The sequence below is a fragment of the Oncorhynchus clarkii genome, chromosome 10, assembly GCF_045791955.1.
Source record: "Oncorhynchus clarkii lewisi isolate Uvic-CL-2024 chromosome 10, UVic_Ocla_1.0, whole genome shotgun sequence".
NCBI classification, from domain to species: Eukaryota; Metazoa; Chordata; class Actinopteri; order Salmoniformes; family Salmonidae; genus Oncorhynchus; species Oncorhynchus clarkii.
The window spans coordinates 58,485,355-58,507,570 of record NC_092156.1 but is presented as its reverse complement, the minus strand read 5'-3'; the positions used below and the strand labels follow the sequence as shown (position 1 = coordinate 58,507,570).

The window sequence follows — 22,216 nt, the reverse complement described above, 5'->3', positions numbered from 1 at the left end:
CAAGGAAAATATTGGATATGGGTATTGGCCAAAAATGTCATATCGGTGCATCACTACTCTACACATTTCCGGATTAACTATTACCCCCCTTCCAGACACCAACCCCCAACAATCACAGATTAATCCACCAAGAAATGCATAGTTCAGAAAACTCTAGGGAGAGTTTCTCACCTCATCGAGGTCAGTGAAGTTGATCCTCTGCCGGAGACGTTCCAGCTCAGCCTGATCGGGCACCGACATCTGGGTGGTGTACTTGACATGGGGGAAGGTGTGAGGGGTGTTCGTCCTTCTCCGCCCCGTGCCAGGTGTGGACTCCGGGGAGATGTCATTGGTCAGTCGGCTCTCTGCCACGCCGCCGGCTGAGAATTTCTTCCTGTTCTTCTCCGTCGAGCGGTTGGCCTTCTTCTGCTGGATGCCCCAGTCCTGAGGGGGGACAGGGAGCTCAAAAGGGGTGTAGGGTGAAGTTATCCCTAAACACTGATCTTGGGTCAGTTTTGCATTTCCTCCCCACAAATGGTTCAGGTTAGGATTGAGGGAGGGGGAAGCTGATCTTTGACATTTACCTAGGGGAAACTTCAACCTGGAGTTTAAAAGGACAGAAGCTCATATCGACATATACATGTGTTTTATGTAATACCATGTACTGCACATCATGGTTGCCCAAAGAGGAGACACTACAATAAACTTGTAATACACCATTTCAAATCCATGTCTTGCTTTGGTCAGCATTGTAGGTAGATTGAAAGACTCTAAAGCTAGTCAGTGAGGGGATGAATCCTTACTAAAGCTGTAGATACCACAGTGTGAGTCATAATACCCATAAAACCTAGCGGACAAACAGGGAAATAGTTCCAACTGTTTTTGCGCCATTCATTTTTTCCCCATAAGGGTTTTTAGAAACATGTCAAATAAGGACTGTGTTTTATGTAGATGAATGGTGGGGAAATGATTGGAACCATTTCCCTGTTTGGCCTCTAGGCTTTACGGGTATTATGACACCTCCACTGTGGGACTATATATCCACAAACTACTTATGCAACCAAAGATTTTTGTTACTTTCGCAAATCTCCAGTTAGGATTTAGCCTTTTAGTGTCCATTCTCAATGGTCCCAAATGCCACCCTATTCAGCAGTACCCTACATTCAACCAGGACCCATAGGGCCCTGGTCAAAGGTAGTGCACTACGTTGGGAATAGGGTTCCATTTGGGACACAGACATTGTCTCCCTCGTCTCCTCTGTACCATGTTGTTGAGCCTGTCCTCCAGGCTGCTGCCGTTGGTAACGGTCCAGTTATGAAGCTCCTGCTCGTCTGCGCAGTCGTCAAAGGGGGAGCCCCCTGTTGCCATGTCCTCCTCCGCTCCGCACCTGTTGGGTCGTTGACATGCATCGTCAGTCAACACTATAGAACGGCTTTGGACTGGAGACTCTTTCATACCGGCATACTGTAAACAACTTATTTACTCACACACTCACCAGGTTTTCCATTAGATGGTAATTGTTGGCTTTAGGAAAATTAACAAAATGAAGCAGATAAAATTGTTGCCAGCCAAATTGAGCAGGAGAATAAAATAAAATCCTCCCAGTGCAAAAATAATGCTTTATATTAATTGATGGAAATACATTTCACAGTCATGCTAATCGTCTATTAGGTTATTTTGTTACATTTAGTGGAAATAAAATTGGAGTCTGCTCCCCCGGGACTGCGGCACAGAAATATCAGCTCACAGATAACTTCACTCAACCTTCCAGAGCAGTGGTCACCAACCGGTCAATCATGATCAACCTCCAATGTACTCTGTCCACAAGAGTAACAACATGAATGTGTGTATAAAAAGAAAAATTGAGACTGGCTACTTAGCTTATTCAAGCCTATAGGCAGAGGGTATCATCATTTCTGATTCTCTGTAAAAATGGTATGACAATAACGCATTTTATTTTGTTAAGTCTTTTCTTGCATCAAACAGCATTTTCAGTCACTTTGTCTGAAGGACAAGTTGATAAAGAGGTTATTGTCAAGCCCTGCATGTTTTTTCCCCAAAGGTCTCATGGAATCCTACATTGAATACCACACATTGGCTGCTACTGTAGGCTGAGAGAGAACAGCTATTTCCATGTTAAAATGTTATGGGACGCATGTGTCATTGTTTTTTATGCTAGGCCACTCTGGCAGGCCTACATTATGATCAAATAGCCACAGTTGCCTACACACATGGCCACTGTTAAAACTAACTTACAGCAGATACAACCTCAGTGCTCAGAGTAACAGCGCGTTGGAAGTTGCACAAAATGTTCACAACTTTCAAACATTGTTCTCAGCAGACCTGAAATTTGCTCAGTGACGAAGAAAACGAGGGAACATTGGTTGTAATGTATAATTTCTTACCTGCACACAGAGCCTATTTTGAGAAAAATAACACTTGTCAGACAGCACTAGAGCTGCAGCAGCTCCTCAGCTCGTTGTTGCTGGAGTAAAACATGTCCTTTAATAAGACCAGTCATTGGGTAACAATTCTAACGCAGTCACCCGTTCAAAACGGTTTTGATGGCCGCAATTAAAAATATCTAACATTTTTATTTCTCAACTGGCAATTGCAACGCGCCTCCCATTTAAGTACAAAGGTAACAGTAGGCATATTAATACTGAGTCACCCACCACTTGGCAATGTGAGCTGGCGGCAGTATGCATTTGGAAAACATACATAATTGTCTGAAACCTGAAAGTTTTTATTCATATTATGTGGCATGTTTTACCTTGCTACAAAGCAGCCTAGAAAAAAATCTGACCATAGAAACGTGGAAGCAATTATTTTTATAAAAGTACTTCCTCATATGCCATTTAAACCAGCATCTCTCCTGTTGGGTTTCATATCAAATCCCAGTTATATTAGCAACCTAAGTTTCTAACAGAGATCGTCATCTCTGTCATATATAGAACCGCTGGCATCAGGTGCGCTGTTTGTAATGGTGGTGTTTTCCCAAAAATTGCATTTTAGCATATTTTTGAAACATCCTAATGGGTTATACACACACAATGCATAACATTATAGCTCAGGAACATTTCTCAAATTGACAGCAAATTAAAACATATCAGGTCACGTTGTCTGGGACACATTTTCCAAATGGAAAATATACAGTGTGTTTCCTTAGTATCTACATCGTTATGACATTCGTTATGACATTAACAGAGTGCATGACTGTAGAGGTGTTTGTTGCTTTCAGAAACAGCCTCCAGTCCGAAACGGTGCCTTGTTCGGAGGAATGTTCCTGCAACTAAGCAACGGTCACAGACCTTTCCCCTAGGACAAGTATTAGAGTAAACTAAACCATAACATGTGAAGCATAACGTTAATAATACAAATACCACCACTGGCTTGCCACAAACCAGTGTATGACTTATTTATGACATAGCTAATAGTAATAAACATTACCGATTTCAATAACGTTACCTATCGATTACGTACCTGTGCGGTGTATTCAGTCACCCACTATTAATTGGTTGGTTTGCTATTGGAGAGGTAGCGGATTGAGTAAGGATTTCTTGACGACTAACAGTAGTTAGCTAACTTCACGACAAAAGGCGCGGTTTAGTCTATATGGATTTGCGTTAAACCTCTGCGGTGTAGACCACTAGAATTCCCGGTCAAGTTTACGAAATTCCCTCCACTTCTGTGAGTTCGCAGGAGCCAACTGTCACTAGCAACAACTAGCCCCCCTCTGAGGACTTCTAACGTAACAAAGTATGGGGACAAATCATTGCGGCCTATTCATCATTTGGGATACAAAATGTAGCTATGCAATTCTAAACTAGTTTACATTTGGCTTTGTCACTGTTTGGCAACATGAAGTTGAACGCCATGGTAACACTTGAGCCCCCCACTCCCCTACCTTCCCCGCGAAAACTGGGAGTGAAATTCCGATAATGGAAAATACGTTGAAGGCTAACTAACGTTAATTGTTGCATTCACTGCCCTTGGAAAGTTTGAACAATTGATATTCAAAACAAAAGCTGATGTTCAATTCGGGGGGGAAGTACTGTCACTTGCTAGTAGGAATTACAGTTAGCTAGGAATTACAATACCTTGCTGGCACTGGCGTAGGTAACGTCAACTTGTTAGTAGCTAACGTGACCTTTCTAGGTAACGTTAGCTAGCTGGCCAACTAAAAACAGACAAGATTTCACGGCCTGACAAGATAGCTAGCTACCTACTTAGTTATTGTTGTCTATAGCAGTTTCAAAATGAGTACACGTAGCTGGTTAAATACATTAGCTTATCATGACTCCTCGAAAATACAGCACCAACCTAGTTTTGTTTTGGGTAAGGGGGTAGCTAACTTGATAGCGAGCTGCGTGATGATGCTAAGTTAGCTAGCTGGTGGTGAACTAGCCACTTTGCCTTGGCTAATAAAAGTAGTGGAAACAAATGAATTACCTCAGTGAGTTTTTTGAGAAATTATCGTAACACGTTATGGTCAACGGCTCATTCTAAGAGACATGAGAAGGCTGGTTTCTCAATGAATAGAAATGTCGTTTCGGTGTTGTTGATGAATCCCCTCAGTCAATGTACGTTATCCGTCCAGTGTCAGCCATTATATTCCCTGTTCAAGAAGGCGGAGTGATATAAAATAGTAGCGCTACTTGCACAAGAGAACCTCATCATCAATACGGTTATGTTTTTCCTCAAATGCACACACACAGGATGTAAGGAGTATATCAAAGTGACTGTAATTGTGTGTACAATATTGTTGGATAAGTGTACAGGCAATGGCACCCCTATTGAATAAGGTACTATTTGGGCTCTCGGATGGTTAATTATTGGTACGTTACGTTGCAAGAATGTCAGTGTTTAGCCTAAAAGTTTAATTTTGAACAGATCAAGTTTAATTCAATTTAATCAAATTGGCCAATGACTGACAGTATTCACTCACACTAGTGTCATGGAAGCGTGTAAATATTCAAACTGTTACTAGCTGTAATTATATGATAAGCAAACAGACCCCTTTGTGAATCAATAGAACCTACCCTTATCATCTGAGCTGAAAGTTTACCACGCACATACACATACATTTTTTTCTCCCTAAAATCTATATTAATAATACATTGAGACTGTAGAGAAGTATAAAAAAACACCGCAAGATCTGCTTAAGTTTACAGAATAATGTGTCCGACCACCAATTTACAACTTTGCTACAACTCCATCCAGCTAGATGCTCGCCATCCGATGAAAAACACAAAATAAGATGACAGCGCAAAAGTAGAATTGGAGGCGAGCATACATCGGTGTAGGCGAGTTTTGATTGGGACTAAAGCAAACCAGACGACATCATTTACCTGTTTTTATTTTATTTACGGATAGCCAGGGGTATGCTCCAACACCCAGACATCATTTACAAAGGAAGCATGTGTTTAGTGAGTCCGCCAAATCAGAGGCAGTAGGGATGACAAGAGATGTTCTCTTGATTCGTGTGTGAATTAGACCATTTTCCTGTAATGCTAAGCATTCAAAATGTAACGAATGTAGTGAAGTTAAAGGTAAAGTAAGGTACAGAGACCCCCCAAAAACGACTTACTTTACACCACTGCTAAGGTTAGCTGAAGTTTGTCGTGGCTGTTTAAAGAAAACTGAACCATGGTTTACAGTTTATTTTGGCCCATAGACCACTTTCAGGGCGAGGAACAGTCTAACATCAAGTTGTAAAATAGTGAAAACAGAATGACACGGTAACATCTTCTCTCCTGCTAAGTCTGTTATTTTATGCCCAATATAATTGTTTCTATTTCAACGATATCTGTACAGCCTTATCGTTCATCTGAACTATTACTATATACGGGAGATAGATTATTATATTGATTCCGTTTACATCACACTCACAATATCACCCTTCCAACTTGCTTGCTTTTTAAAAATCTAGCCCAGCTCAAAACACCATCCAGCGGGTGGCGTTGTTGTCTATTTCTGGGCTCGCCACCCGCTGAAAGCTCAAAAGAAGACGGCAACGCAAGCAATTCTGCAAGTCGAGGCGAGTTTGTTTTCGACTGAATGCCGAACTACCCGTCCTTTGAAAATGGCTAAACTACAGTCTTTGATTGTGTTTGTCAATGAACGTTTAACAGTGGCTGCAGTGGAGATTTTAGACGTTGTAGAGAAAGTCTTCGACGAGTACCAGGAGGAGATTCCCAGATCTGAATAGGAGAATGACCGGCTACGGAGACTTCTGCGGATCACACCAGAAATAAAACAACGTATAATAGACTCCCTCCACTCCTCTCTCGCTGACTCTGAGGAGGAGGTTATCCCTGAGCAGCAGCTCCCATTCAGATTAAAAAGGAACAGGAGAAGGGGTTGGGAAGATTCAAGGGCTAGAGGCTGACCTTGTAGAGTTCATATACACTCCTCCCTGTGTGAAAAGTGAATGTGATCAGGAGGATCAACTTCAGTCCTTGACTCTTCCCCGCACAGAGAGAGTGACCCTAAACCAGGGATTGTCAATCCACTGAAGATGTCTAAACTACAGTCTTTGAGTGTGTTTGCTAGTGAGCGTTTAACTGTGGCTGCAGTAGAGATTCTGGGAGTAATGGAGAAAGTGGTAGAGGAGTACCAGGTGGAGATTTCCCAATTTAAAGAGGAGAATGACCGGCTAGGGAGACTGCTGCGGATCACACCCGGAATAAAACGATGAAGAATATACCCCCTCCAGTTCTCTCTCGCTGTCTCTGAGGAAGAGGACCCCCCCCCCCCCAGAGCAACAGCATTGTAAGCAGGTGTGGACCTCCAGTGTGGGGCAGGGGGACACAGAGCCCACACAGATTAAAGAAGAACAGGAGGAAATCGGGACCAGTCAGGATGTAGGGCAGCTTCAGGGACTGAAGGCTGACATCATAGAGTTCATATTCACTCCTCCCTGTGTGAAAAAATGAATGTGATCAGGAGGATCGCCTTCAGTCCTTGACTCTTCACCAAACGTTGGGGTACAGAGGGACTGACTCTAAACCAATTAATCTCAAACCTTTTGTCACTGTGACCCACCTTGACAATCCCTGTGACCCTCCAGATAACCAAGACAATGTCTCCTGCCACAGATCAGCCGCAAGCAGCGATCCAGTAGGACTTGACAGCAGCCGACCATTGGATCCCAACCCACCATTGAAGAAACCCAGCACCACGTCTAAAAAAAACTCTCACCGGGAAAAGATTGAATCGCAAAGGGACCCTAAGCAGGCGTACACAGACTCATACAGGAGAGAAACCATTTAGCTGTGTTTCCTGTGAGAAAAGCTTCAATCGCAAGGGGACCCTAAATGAGCATATAAAGACTCATACAGGAGAGACACCATTTAGCTGGGATGTCTGCGGGAAGAGCTTCAGACATAAGAATAACCTAACTGAGCATATCCGGAGTCACACCGGAGTGAAACCGTTTAGCTGTGGTGACTGTGGGACAAGCTTCAATCGAAAGGTCTCTCTTAAAAGGCATGTACTCACTCACACAGGGGAGAAATCGTTTGTTTGTGGTGACTGTGGGAAAAGCTTCAGACAGAAGGTTAGCCTTAACAGTCATATGCAGACTCGCACGGGAGAGAAATAATTTGTCTGTGGTGACTGTGGGAAAAGCTTTAGACACAAGGGGACCCTAACTGCGCATCTACTGACTCATACAGGAGAGAAACCATTTAGCTGTGGCGACTGCGGGAAAAGCTTCAGACAGGAGGTTACCCTTAACAGGCATATATGGGCTCATACAGGAGAGAAACCATTTAGCTGTTGCGACTGTGGGAAAAGCTTTCAAGCATAAGGGAGACCTAACCAAACATGCACTGATTCACACAGGAGAGAAGCCAACTTTTCCCGCGGCGACTGCGGGAAAAGTTTCAACAAGAAGGGGAACCTAATTGTTCATTTACTGACACACACAGGATAAAAAAACAAACATTCAAGTGTGTTGACTGCGAGAAAAGCTTCAGACTCAAGGAAAACCCACCTGTGCATATGCAGACTCGCAAAGGTACAGGGGAGAAAACATTTCGCTGTGTTGACTGTGGGATGAGCTTCAGACACTAACTGAACCGGGACAGTAATATATAGAACATCCACAAAGAAAGAAAACAGGACAAAATTGGATAAAATAAAGACAAGGAAGACAGAGATCAGGGGTGGGAATTAGAAGGCAGGATATGGACAACTCTGTTAGGAAAGCAAAGTAACTCTGGACCATTCATGTTGTTGGTTTAAGATAAATGTACTGTATGTGTGATTCATTTACTTTAGTAAAATTAGTTTGATTTAATTTCACGGTCAAAGAGTACAGAGTATTGTAGGAAACCAGTCCTGGTCTGTGAGAAAAATCACACGTCTGTTGTTCAAAGTACATTGATGTTTTCACCCTATTAGAAACAGGAATTCCTGGATGGTTTTTTATGTCTCTCAGGGCTGTGAGAGAATGGCAAGACTGATGTAATCAATATATTAAACATGTTATAATGTTCAGGGGAAAGGAGGGGGGGTGAAGTAATGAATCAATAATTGATTCAAGTCCCTCATTAGAAACAGCTGTGGTAGTGCTTGGCTGAAACATAAATATGCACTCCCTGGGGATCCCCCGGGAATGTATTGAGGAACACTGTTCTGTTATGTTCGCTAGATTCTAGAGTCCTGATGGATTTGATAATGATGGAAACTCCTTCCAGCCAATGCTTTCACCAACTCAATGCTTTGAAATCCTTTAGGGGGAGTGTTCAAGTGCACACTTTGAGAGAAGTATGGAGAATTGAGATGCAAACAACGGGAGAATCTCAATTGGGTTGCTTGACTCCTTGCGTCCTCACCTCCGTCCTCTCCTCGCCTCCTTTTGAAAAAGGTAAACGAGGAGAGGTGTCTCCACTTGCGCGTCATGAGGCATGCAATCAACGCTATCAGCCCACCGTTGGGTTCCAAACCCTCCATTGAAGAAACCCAGCACTAAACCCAGCACCACGTCTAAAAGAAACCTCAGTGGGGGAAAAAATGTCAATCTTAAGGGGCCCCTGAAAAGGCCCATATGGACTCATACAGGAGAGAAACCCTTTAGCTGTGGTGACTGTGGGACAAGCTTAAATTAAAAGGTTACTCTTAACAGGCCAAGGTTATTCTTAACACACAGGAGAGTAATTGCAGGAAAAGCTTTAGAAACAAATTGAGCCAAGACCATGAACATCTACAAAGAAAGAAAACCTGGACAAAAATGGAAAGAAGAAAGACAGTTGAGACAGAGGAGCAATTCCAGTGTTATGGATGTGACATTTGCACACAAGATCAGAAACAAAAAATGTCTCACTCAATGCAACTTTTGATTGCTGTGTCTATAGAACCCCTTGGGTGGGAGTGTCAAGGAAAGGATCTGAACTTCCACGAGTGAAACCATGGTTTTATTTGGAAATGTCAAACTTCCTTTTAACTCAGGTTGACGTTACTATAGAATCGGCGAGATCAAATCAAATCACATTTTGTCACATGCCCTGAACACAACAGGTGTAGTAGACCTTACAGTGAAATGCTTACTTACAAGCCCTTAACCAACAATGCAGTTTTAATAAAAATACAAAAAAATAAAAGTAACAAATAATTAAAGATCAGCAGTAAAATAACAAGAGCGAGGCTATATATGGGGGTACAGGTACAGAGTCAATGTGCGGGGGCACCGGTTAGTCGAGGTAATTGAGGTAACATGTGGGTCGAGTTATTAAAGTGACTTGTGCATAGATAATAACAGAGAGTAGCAGCCGTGTAAAAGAGGTGGGGAGGGCAATGCAAATAGTCTGGGTAGCCATTTCATTAGATGTTCAGTAATCTTATGGCTTGGGGGTAGAAGCTGTTTAGAAGCCTCTTGGACCTAGACTTGGTGCTCCGGTACCATGCGGTAGCATAGAGAACAGTCTATGACTAGGGTGACTGGAGTCTTTGACAATTTTTGGTATACTGGTATAGAGGTCCTGGATGGCAGGAAGCTTGGCCCCAATGATGTACTGGGCCGTACGAACTACCCTCTGTAGATTCTTGCAATCAGAGGCCGAGCAGTTGCCATACCAGGCGGTGATGCAACCAGTCAGGATGCTCTCGGTGGTGCAGCTGTAGAACCTTTTGAGGATCTGAGGACCCATGCCAAATCTTTTCAGTCTCCTGAGGGGGAATAGGTTTAAGAATAAGAAGGCAGGATATGGACAACACTGTTAGGAAAGCAAAGGAACTCCACATCCTTCATGTAGGTTTCAGATATTTACTTTTGTAAAACGTTCTATGTAAATAAAGTATTATTTGATTTGAATGACAATATAATTATCAAACAGTGCAGAGTTTTGTGGGAAACCAGTCCTGCTCTGAGGAAAGTCACGCAGCTGTTATGTTGATATTTTCATGTTTTTAGAAACGAGAATTCATGGTCATTGGTTTTGGAATATATCTCAGGGGTGATGAGAGAATGTTGAACTGATGTTATTAATAACTGATGTTGCGAATAAAGTCAACTAGTTAACCACTTATCATGTACTTGATTAGAAACACGCGTGATAGTGCAGAGCTTAAACTAAAATGTGCACTCGTGTACCAACAATCCACACTCCTTTCCAGATTTAATTCCTTTACTTTGATCAACCAGTCATTTTATGACCCATTGTTTTCCACAGTATCTGTTGATTTACAAAGAAAAAGGCTAACCATGAAGCAGACAATATCGATTACGTTTTCTCCTTATGGTTCTGTGGCACGTTGGTGTAACCGTTGCTTTCTTAATCTCACAAAGTCAGAATTATTTTGTTTTTCATCAGCATGTGTGAGATTTTTCTAGCTTGCTTGCCATTCTCTGTTCGGCTATCCTTGTACCCCATGTAATATGCCAAAGACGGAGTACAAGGAGTGGAACGTTGCAGAGCCAGGTACTAGGATTCTTCAATATCTCAAGATAATCAACTCTGGTTATTATTACCCCAGTGCATTTCCTGAAAGGATGTTAATTCTCATCTCAATAACCCATCTGGTTTGACGTACATACTTTTTTTATTCCCAATAGTTTGTATTTCAACGACATCTCTACAGCCTCATAATGTTTCATCTTATCTGTTACTGCATACTGGACATTTAAGTGATAATGCCCTCGAAGCCGGTGTTTGGAGGATATATTGGCACTTTTGTTGTTAGGCACGAGATGAAGTCGAGGGCCGGTCAACCGTGCCAATATATCCTCCAAACAACAGGTTACCAACATATTAAAATAATGATTGACATATTTTCATTAACAATGTTATTTGGATGAATTTATTCATACTATTTCATCCTTCCACGAGATATAGTCCCGACACAAATCTAGGGTTGCTATCGAAGCCGGCTGGTCAATCATTCTATCGGTTCGGTTAAAACTAGCTGACATTCACATCCTTTGACCTTTTTTCAATTGACATATCTTTGTGTAAATCCATAAAAATTATAACAGCTGATTCATGATTTCGACTGGCTGAGAAACGCTGCCTGTCTTGTCTTGTCCCGATTCCCAACACATACATTACTATGGGACAGCTGGAGATCGAATTTGTTTCAATATTCAATGTTGCAAATGTCGGAGAGACAGACAGAAAGGTTTATACAAATCTCTGCTGTTTAAAGCAAAATGTTAGACTAAAAGAAATGTGAGATAATGTCTAGATGCTTTTTATAGTGGAGATCAAGTTTATAAATTGCTTAGCAGGCCTGATGAGACAGTGGATTGCTCAGTCAGATGGAACAGAGTACATAGGCATTTTAACATCATAGATATCTATTGTGGAATAGACACCGGCTGGAATGCGGTTTTAACCAGCATTCAGAATTAGAACCACCCGTTGTATAAATTCCATTATTATATTGGTTATTTTTAACATTTTACATGATCACTCGCCATATCAACCTTTAAACCATCCAGCTAGGGGCGCTGTTTTCTTTTTTGGGACTAGCCAACCGCTGACTAACACACAAGAAGAAAACAATAGGAAGTAGAATTAGAGGGAAGATTGTTTAGATTTTGCACCAGGCATATTCTTTGCGTGGGTTTAGATGCAGTGAACTGAATACCGAACTCTCAGTTCTCTAAAAATGTCTAAACTACAGTCATTGAGTGTGTTTGTTAGTGAGCGTTTAATGGTGGCTGCAGTGGAGATTTTTGACGTAGTAGAGAAAATGGTAGAGGGATACAAGGAGGAGATTTCCCGTTCTAAACAGGAGAATTACCGGCTTCAGAGACTGCTGCGGATCACACCGGAGATAAAACTACGTAAAATAAACTCCCTCCAGTTCTCTCTCGCTGTCTCCGATGAGGAGGTTACACCTGAGCAGCAGCACTGTGCGCACGATTGGAGCCCCAGTCTGGGACAGGAGGGCACAGCGCCCACACAGATTAAAGAGGAACAGAAGGAAATCAGGACCAGTCACGAGGTATGGCAGCAGAAGGAACAGCAGGCTGACATCATAGAGTTCATATTCGCTCCTCCTTGTGTGAATAGTGAATGTGATATTCCCCAGACCCAGACTGTGGAGGACAGAGGGAGTGACTCTAAACTGTTGGATCTCAAACCTTTGAGGAAATGTAAAAAAATCAGCACCACGTCTAAAAAACCTCATTGCTGCCTTGACTGTGGCAAATGCTTCACTCAGGTTGGCCGACTGAAGATGCACTCGAGGATTCATTCAGAGGCGAAACCATTTAGCTGTGGAGACTGTGGGAACCGATTTCATCTGAAGGGAGAACTAACCAAACATATTTTGATTCACACAGAAGATAAACTTTTTAATTGCGGTGACTGTGGAAAAAACTTCAATCACAAGGTTGGCCTTAACAGGCATATACTGCTTGTCCACAAAGAAAGAAAACAGAACGAAAATGGAAAGATGAAAGGGGAGAAACCATTTTGTTGTGGTGACTGCGGGAAAAGTTTCACTCGCAGGCAGACTCTGAACAGACATAAAATGATTCACACGGGAGAAAAACCATTTCATTGTGGATTTTGTGGGAAAGGCTTCAATCGCAAGGAGACCCTCATTGACCATATCCAGAATCATACAGGAGAAAAACCATTTAGCTGTGGTGACTGTGGGAAAAGCTTCAACAGGAAGAGGAACCTAACTTCTCATTTACTGACTCACACGGAAGAGAAACCATTTACCTGTGGTGACTGTGGGAAAAGCTTCAAGCAAAAGAGTGACTTAACCAAACATATAATGATTCACATGGAAGAGAAACCATTTAAATGTGGAGAATGTGGGAAAAGCTTCAATTACAAGGTTAACCTCAACAGGCATATGCTGTTCATCCACAAAGAAAGAAAACAGGAAGATAGTGGAAAGAAGAAAGACAATTAAGACACAGATCTTCTGTCAGGAGATGAGAATAAGAAGCAGGATATGGACAAGACTGTTAAGAAAGCAAATCAACTCTGGATCATTCATCTTGTAGGTGTGTCGTTCCATGAAATTAGTGCCTTTTGCGTCCCTTTGATATTTTAAGTAGATTTTGTGCATGAATATTGAATTGTTAAGCCTGTTACATTAAATTATGTGCCCTGTAATATATCATAGATCACATGGAAAATTCAATAAATCTGATTTTTTAATATGGAGAAAGACTTGCTACATTTTGACATACAGTTGAAGTCAGATGTTTACATAGTTAGGTTACAGTCATTAAAGCTCATTTTTCAACCACTCCAGGAATTTCTTGTTTACAAACTATAGTTTTGGCAAGTCGGTTAGGACATCTATTTTGTGCATGACACAAGTCATTTTTCCAACAATTGTTTACAGACAGATTGTTTCACTTTTAATTCACTGTATCGCAATTCAAGTGGGTCAGAAGTTTACATACACTAAGTTGACTGTGCCTTGAAACAGATTGGAGAATTCCAGAAAATGACGTCATGGCTTTAGAAGATTTTGATAGGCTAATTGACGTAATTTGAGTCCAATTTGAGGTGTACCTGTGGATGTATTTCAAGGCCTACCTTCAAACTCTGTGCCTCTGCTTGACATCATGGGAAAATCAAAAGAATTCATCCAAGACCTCAGAAAAAAATTGTACACCTCCACATGTCTGGTTCATCCTTGGGAGCAATTTCCAAACGCCTGAAGGTACCACGTTCATCTTTACAAACAATAGTACGCAAGTATAAACACCATGGGACCACTCAGCCGTCATACCGTTCTTTCTCCTAGAGATTAATGTACTTTGGTGTGAAAAGTGCAAATCAATCCCAGAACAGCAGCAAAGGACCTTGTGAAGATGCTGGAGAAAACAGATACAAAAGTATCTATATCCACAGTAAAACGAGTCCTATATCGACATAACCTGAAAGTCCGCTCATCAAGGAAGAAACCACTGCTCCAAAACCGCCATGAAAAAGCCAGACTAAGGTTTGCAACTGCACATGGGGACAAAGATCATACTTTTTGGAGAAATGTCCTCTGGTCTGATGAAACAGAAATATAACTGTTTGGCCATCGTTATGTTTGGAGGAAAAAGGGGAGGCTTGCAATCTGAAGAACACCATCCCAACCGTGAAGCACGGGGGTGGCCGCATCATGTTGTGCACTTCACAAAATACATGGCATCATGAGACGTGGATGTGGATATATTGAAGCAACATCTCATGACATCAGTCAGGAAGTTAAAGCTTGGTCGCAAATGGGTCTTCCAAATGGACAGTGACCCCAAGCATACTTCCAAAGTTGTGACAAAATGGCTTATGGACAACAAAGTCACGGTATTGGAGTGGCCATCACAAAGCCCTAACCTCAACTATCGACAATTTGTGGACACAACTGAAAAAGCGTGTGCGAGCAAGGAGGCCTTACAAACCTGACTCGGTTACACCAGCTTTGTCAAGAGGAATGGGCCAAAATTCACCCAACTTATTGTGGGAAGCTTGTGGAAGACTACCCGAAACGTTTGACCCAAGTTAAACAATTTAAAGGCAATGCTACCAAATACTAATTGAGTGTATGTGAACGTCTGACCCACTGGGATTGCGATGAAATAAATGAAAGCTGAAATAAATAATTCTCTCTACTATTATTCGGACATTTCACATTCTTAAAATAAGGTGGTGATCCTAACTGACGTAAGACAGGGAATTTTTACTAGGATTGAATGTCAGGAATTGTGAAAAACTGAGTTTAAATGTCTTTGGCTAAGGTCTACGTAAACGTCCGACTTCAACTGTATGTCCCTCTGTGCATCATCTGTGACTTCTAGGAAGATTCTAACCCCAATATTTCTCCCAAGTTTTCACCATCATTGTAAAGCCCTATGTATTTGGTTGCTTTGACAAAGTTATTTCAGAAGTTATTTTTTATTAGTGATTCACTTTAAGGACCCCCCCCCCCCCCCCCCCACACACACACACACACACACACACACACACCTGTCCCTGATTTTAAGGTCAACCCTGTTACGTGAGCTGAGCTCTTGTTTTAATATGGTGTAACTATATTTTTTTCATCTAATAGTCAAATTAACATCTAATAGTCAAATCATAGTGTAAAAGCATCACAAGAGGATTTATGGCTGATTTAGAAGAAACCCAGTCCCGGGCCCTTAGACTTTAGTTACAGTTACTGAAATAAAACAGATCTTGGTGTGCAAGAAACTTCCGTGAGTTTGGCAAACACAAAATTGCAGAGATAGAAAAGTTAGATAAATAGCAAGTTAGGTTCTCCATGTTGGCTCCATGTCTAGCACTGGTTGTGTGACTTCCACCGGGGCCCCTTAGACTTTAAGGAGTTAAGTTGAACACGTGAGTTTTCAAATTAGGTTACACTACTCAAAAGGCACCTAATTGGTGGGAACGACCCAGGTTTCAGATAAATGGATCATTTATTTACTTTTGTAAAACATTATTCTATGTAAATAAGTTTTTTTTTTTTTGAATAATGATATAATGGTCAAACAGTACAGTATAGGCTGTTGTTCAAAGTGTGGTGTTGATGTTTTCACGTTAGAAACCAGAATTTCCCAGGCATTTGTTTTGGAATGTTTTGAGACTGTTGATACATTCAACATTTTGTACTAAACATTTTAAATAAAAAACAACTCATTAACTAATCAATTATTTTATTAGAAACATTTATCCCTCCACACACACACACACTTATGCCGTGTTCACGTGCTTGTCGGAACTAGGAAACTCAGACATTTCTGACTTGCTAATTGTTTGAATGCAGCACGCAGTGGCAACCCATCATTCAGGGCAGGTGGTGCAGAGAACCACCTGTTTTGAGACTCACCTGTTTAGCATGCATGTGATAACATGCTGTTTTGCATGTTATTTTGGCATTGATACGTGTCACATAACAGTTTGCAAACAATGTAAATAAAATAAATTGTTAATAAATCTGCATACAAAATTGTCTCTTTTTTTGTTTTCTTGAGTAAGGCTGCTCCAAAATGCAGGTGTTTCAGCCTAGCTCAGTGCAGTCTGTGGTGGTGGGGCAGCCAGCGGAAAATACGAAGTGTAGGGGTTGGTAATGTTCTCTAGTTGCGCCGTGATTGGCTCAGTGTCCTGTCACTCATGGGGACAACACATCACAGCAAAATCTACGGGGAGAGCTTGAAAATTCAAGCCCCTTCGATGCTGCCATACATTATAGGTGCCCATCCAAGAAGGCTCAAGGTCATGGGCCACAGATAAAATGACGTCAAATCATGTTATCTCTACCATAGCTTTGATTGGACTGATCATGACAACATCATACTTTCAAGATCTTAGTAGCAAGCTAGCAGTCATCATCATGAATCAAGTCAATAATTGACTTGAAAATCCTTTTCAATCCTTGTCATATGAAAAGAAATTCTGAAGAGAAATGATAGATAAAACTTATCGGTGCTCATCGACCATTGGACATTAACATTACACAACAAGTTGGAATTAGAAAAATTCAACAATAAGTGGTTTGGAAGGAATCAGTGGCTAACTGCAAATAAATCACAAGCCTGCTACTCAGTGTAGTGGGTGTGTAGTCCAAGTCTCAGTTTAAGGGTTTCTTTTCCAAGCTTAAAAGGATAAACATTCAACATGGGCCATGCTGTCCAGCATGACGTCTGCCGCAATCAAACAACTGGAAATTCAGAACTGGGAAATGTCAGACTTCAGTGAGTTCAAGACAACTGGGAAAACGAGCTCCTACAGGGAAAATACGTTTTGAACGGTCATTAAACTCGGAATTCCAAGTCGGGAACTCGGGCCTCTTTAGAGAGCTCCAACCTGAAGATCACTGGCGTAATGATTCAACTTTGTTTTCCCCCCAGTTGTCTGAAAGCACCATACATCCAGAGAATGCCAGACTTTGATGGCAAAGTTTGATGACAAAATTTACCCACGAAGGACCACCAGAGTTCCAGTGATCACAGTAGAACAGGGTGAGTCAAAAAAAGTATTGTATGCTGCTGCATAAATTATGTAATATGACAGGGAGATATGTATCCTGCAGCTAAGAAAGTAATACTAAGTGTATGTTGTGTAGTAAGCTGTTCATAATTTAGCCTACTGTTCTGACTTGGTGGTGCAGACGTAGCCTATAGCCTGTTTTTGAAAAATGTCATGTCATAAAATATTGTAAGAGCTTTCATTGTCTGCTTATGAGCTGTCTTTATTTATCCTACGGTTCTGACTTGGTGTACAGGGAGATTACTGTAACAAGGGCCCATGTTCTGAATTCTGTCGCTGTACATTTCAAAAGTTAAGTTTGTACATCTTAATTGTCTGTAGAAACCACATTTGTTTAAGCAAGTCAGCTATATCAGCTATGTTTTTTTAAAAGGCTGTAAATGAGGCTGAATGAACTGTTTCGCAGCCAGACAAAGCTCCGCTGATAGCCAGGTGTAGCAGTGGTATTGTGTTGGGACTGCTGGTGAGGCCCAAACAGTTGCGGTCACCGTTTTCACCGTTATAGTGCAATTAATGTATTGTTTAGTGTTGTGTAGTGGCTTTGCTGGCATGCATCTATAAAAACATTTTTTGTTTGCTCCACTAAGATTTACATGCTACAATGACTACTGGCAGCACGTGTATAACTACAGTTTCCTAGTTCCGACTAGTGTGGCAATAACTATTGCAGGTGTGAGGGCATTTTCTGTTGAACCTTACTAATGCTTGTGTACTAAAATATCCTTATTTAAGCCTAGGCATTGGGCTTGAGATAGTTAAAAAAGTAACTCATATAAGATAGAAAAGTGTGTGTGTATTAATAAGAGGCCCGATCTAACTGTTCTGTGTGTGTAGAATGACCCCATGATACCTGGGCGCTCAGCCAAGATCTGACAGAAACTAACTGGTTCCTTTTAGCTTAACTGGAGACAGAGGAACGTGTTATATTCTGCACACCAGTGATAAAGCTATTAATCTATTTGGAGCCTGTTTCTGGGCGAAATATTCATGTTTTGTGTGTGTGTGTGTTCTGTGTGTGTGGCCAGTACGACCATACATAGAGGAAGTATATCTGGAGTGACTCCCTGTCATTCTGGCTGTTGTCCTCTCTCAGTTGCGAAAGACTGAGGCAACCTTTTCACCCAGTTTTCTCCCCTCACACACACAAACACATACATAGGATCACGTGTTTTGCAGATGCTTGCTTGGGGTAGTTTGACTATATAAATGTTCCTGTACTCTTTGTACAGGAGGCTCCCACTCCATTTCACCTGCGTGGGTGGTGTGACCAGCCTCCTGATTATAATACGTTTTTAATAAAAGTAATACCTTGATTGATTGTTGACTTTGCCTCTCCTCATTATTAGTTAAAGGTAGAAATTCCACCACACAGGTGAAATGGTTGGGGGGAAAAAAATTAAAAAAACGTGGCAGGATGTGAAACATCTGAAAACAAGGCCCTTTATCTAAATAAAAACATTCACAATTTCCTACAATACATCATGTATGGGGAATATCGAAGACACGATGTCATACCCATGCCTAGTATAAATTTGTAAGAAAAGAAATCATTCGGTTAGAGATCTTGGATTTGACCATCAGAAATGAGGTTAAAGAATAATTATGTGTACGATGCCTCTGTCGAAATGCGCATTGGCCAGGTGGGAAACGTCTAAAGACTATCCAGTCTGCTCCAGGAGCTCATCCAGCTCCAGATTACGGATGATACTGATCAACCCCTTACTGATGCGATAGGTGCGCTGGGGGTCAAAAGCATCTCTGTGATGATCATGTTGGGTCACGTAGATTCTGCCCAACACACGGTCTGACTGCATGCTGATAATGATCCGGTCGATGTTGCTGTCGTCATTGTGTCCTGTGTAGTTTTTGCGGACATAACGCGGTATGTTCCTAGACCCAGGGGCATTGAGATTGCCCACTTCGTAGTATGGTAAGTCCTGGTCTGGTAGCAGTTGGTTACATTGGCCATCATGCTCCTCTATGTTGTCAAAGAAGCGGTGGAAGCCAAACACCTTCTTCTCAGGGTTGCTCACTGTCACCATTTCACCCTTTTTGTTGAATTTGATGTAGTCGTGGGCGAACCAGTGAAGGAGATGGAGGCCGTGTCTAGGTCGAGGTGTACCAAAGCCAGATGACTGGAGGTGTCTCATTTCGTTAAGTGTGTCCATGGAGGAAGGACAAGGAAGTGCGTATCCAGTCTGCTCCAGGAGATCATCCAGGTCCAGATTACGGATGATACTGATCAACCCCTTACTGATGCGATAGGTGCGCTGGGGGTCAAAAGCACCTCTGTGATGATCATGTTGGGTCACGTAGATTCTGTCCAACACACGGTCTGACTGGAGGCTGATAATGATCCGGTCTATGTTGCTGTCGTTATTGTGTCCTGTGTGGTTTTTGCGGACATCATGCGGGAGGTCCTCAGACTTTGCAGCATTCAGATTGCCCACTTCGTAGTACGGTAAGTCCTGGTCTGGTAGCAGTTGGTTACGCTGGCCATCATGCTCCTCTATGTTGTCAAAGAAGCGGTGGAAGCCAAACGCCTTCTTCTTAGGGTTGCGCACTGTCACCATCTCGCTGTCGTTGTTGAATGTGACATAGTCGTTGGAGAACCAGTGAAGGAGTTGAAGGCCGTGTCTAGGCCGGGGTCTACCAAAGCCAGACGATTGGAGGTGATCAATTTCATTCAGTGTCTCCATGGTTATGATGTAATCTAGAAAGGAGGGAGGGCAAGGTAGAAAAGGTGGAAAGATGGAGAGAGAATAAGAGTGGGTTTTGATTGTCAAAGAGTGCTAGCAAAACATTTATTGAACTGTTCTAAGTGAAAGAGGACACACACTTTTCTGTCATTGTCTCTACAGAGTGGTCCTTGAGAAAATGGTTTGCATCCTCTTCTCAACACGACAGAAAAACACACTAACTAGAGGTGGACTTCACCCTTATGGTCCTTTTGCTGTTCTGCCTATCTGCCCTTCAATGGAAATCTGAACAATAAAAGAGATATAATCAAAGGTGTCTGCAAAGGCAGGACAGTCAAGTTGCATCTGACTGTAAAACTAAAGGAGCAGTGTAATTTCTCGTGACCATTCATAGAGGCCAGGAGGGTACCGGCTTAGGTGTACACGCCTGAAGGCAGCAGGCCCACCGGTTCAGGAAATGGTGGGTACCCCAAGTCAGGAGGCCGAGACCCTAGCAAGGCGGGAAGCCTAGGGCCTCACAAGGCAGGGGACTCATAGCCAGCTACTACTAAGGCCACAAACTGCTGGAGACTAGGAGCCTAACTGGGCATGAGACATACAGTAGGGCCTAGGACTAGAACAGGACACTACGGGATGTGTTTCAAGTTTTATTGTCACATGCACAAGTACAGTGAAATGCCTTGCTAACTTTCTTCAAATCAAACGAGGGACTGTGGACCAATGGAACAGGTAGCCTAGTAACTGGACAGAAGACAATTCAATAGGGTGAGATGTTTTTCATCATCGATGGCAGATCAGTATTGGGGTTATGGTAATCTGAGGCTAGATCTGTGGGGTAGTGTGAATGTATCCCAGTTGGGTTACTATTTATTAATCCGCATATAATTATAAATAAAAGTCCCAATGCAAAATCCCCTCTCCCTTTCATATTTTAGCCGCCATTAAACAGGTGATCACGTGATCAACCTTCTGAGCCTGAAATGTGTCCTCAAGAGGAATTTGCATTTCAATACAGACTTCTCAGCTCGCGCAAAACGTTCTAACAATCATAAAGCATGGTGAGAGTGTTGTTGTCTTATGGTTATTTAGCAAACATCCTTCCCTGGGAATGTTGAAGGAGAGTGGCTTGGCTTTGGTACATTATCAGCACATTTAAGGAACTTAACAACAACAAAAAATCTGGCAAGGCGTGCTTGTAAAACAATTCGAAAACATTTAGGCCTACATTGTTGTCTTAAATCAGTCAAGCCTCATTGCAAGATACCGTATTTGAGCAAACCTTGAACGTCTTGTCCAACTAGTCTAATATAACAACCAAGAATTTCTGTAGCCAGCCAGCTTACTTCCTTATGTCCATCATTATGCAGAAGACATGTTTACAAATTGTACATTGAATGCAAATAAATATTTAAAATGAACAACTTACCTATTTTGAATGAAGTATTTTCAATGTTTGTGAAGTGGGAATATGTTAGGCTGCTATGGAGTTACAATTGTATAGCAATAGTTTCACTTTTAGCCTGCCGAGTTCTTTATATGCAGAATGTAGACGTGTCCTAACCACTCCCCAAAGTTCCATGGGCAAAAAGCCACGGCTATTTAACACTATAATCTCCTAATGTTATTTTGTAAAAATGTTTTTGTTGTTGTTGCCAACTCTCAACTAAAATCACAGTTTATCAGTATGCTTAGTAACACAATATACAAACTCCCATCTGTTAATTGGATCTGAAAAGAATTCCAATACATGAATTGAAATGGCTTGCGTTCAACTGTCCAAAATGAAATTCAAGCCAGTAATCACAATACATTTCATTGAATGCTGAAAACGATGAGCAGCATGCCACCCTTTTCAAATCTTGTAATAATTGTAAAGCGACCACACTGGGTGGTTTGCATTTTTCATTAATCCCCTCTAGAGAGAGTCCTGGTATGTCAATATGTACACATTAATTTAGAATCAACTCAGTATTTAAGACATGAGTCATACTTTCAATGCCACATATTCTTTAGATTCAGAGATGTCTCTGACGTAAGAGGTACATGGAATGCTGAATGACCAACCTTTTGTTTCAATAATTG

The 22,216-nt window shown here is 41.7% G+C and overlaps 3 protein-coding genes across 5 annotated transcripts in view; 1 reads left to right on the top strand and 2 right to left on the bottom strand.

The window, feature by feature from the left end:
- The window catches only part of LOC139418848 (pericentriolar material 1 protein-like), a 35,527-nt gene extending 30,921 nt beyond the window's left edge, over nt 1-4,606 (bottom strand). For 2 of the 3 annotated variants that reach the window (XR_011635362.1, XM_071168596.1), the window contains exons 1-3: nt 4,457-4,606; nt 1,243-1,368; nt 172-423 (exon numbers count right to left, since the gene is read on the bottom strand). Coding sequence is in view for 2 of the 3 variants with exons in the window: in XM_071168596.1 (XP_071024697.1) it covers nt 172-423; nt 1,243-1,347 (357 nt within the window). In the remaining variant the exon portion in view is untranslated. Of the gene's footprint in view, nt 1-171; nt 424-1,242; nt 1,369-4,431 lie in introns of all 3 variants that reach the window. The other variant, XM_071168597.1, reaches the window with a different exon arrangement.
- A 7,414-nt stretch (nt 4,607-12,020) lies between these two features.
- LOC139418846 (gastrula zinc finger protein XlCGF57.1-like) lies at nt 12,021-13,624 on the top strand. The gene has a single exon (XM_071168594.1). The coding sequence runs from the start codon at nt 12,094-12,096 to the stop codon at nt 13,354-13,356; it is 1,263 nt and encodes a 420-aa protein (XP_071024695.1). The 5' UTR covers nt 12,021-12,093; the 3' UTR covers nt 13,357-13,624.
- Nucleotides 13,625-16,085: 2,461 nt separating this feature from the next.
- LOC139418847 (uncharacterized) lies at nt 16,086-21,713 on the bottom strand. Its single transcript, XM_071168595.1, has 2 exons — nt 21,561-21,713; nt 16,086-20,148 (listed from the first exon to the last, which is right to left on the bottom strand). The coding sequence occupies exon 2, from the start codon at nt 20,132-20,134 to the stop codon at nt 19,094-19,096; it is 1,041 nt and encodes a 346-aa protein (XP_071024696.1). The 5' UTR covers nt 20,135-20,148; nt 21,561-21,713; the 3' UTR covers nt 16,086-19,093.
- Nucleotides 21,714-22,216: the final 503 nt, after the last annotated feature.

Excerpts from the sequence above, each read along its gene's own strand:
- LOC139418847 (XM_071168595.1), bottom strand. The coding sequence starts at position 20,134 with ATGGAGACACTGAATGAAATTGATCACCTCCAATCGTCTGGCTTTGGT.
- LOC139418846 (XM_071168594.1), top strand. The coding sequence starts at position 12,094 with ATGTCTAAACTACAGTCATTGAGTGTGTTTGTTAGTGAGCGTTTAATG.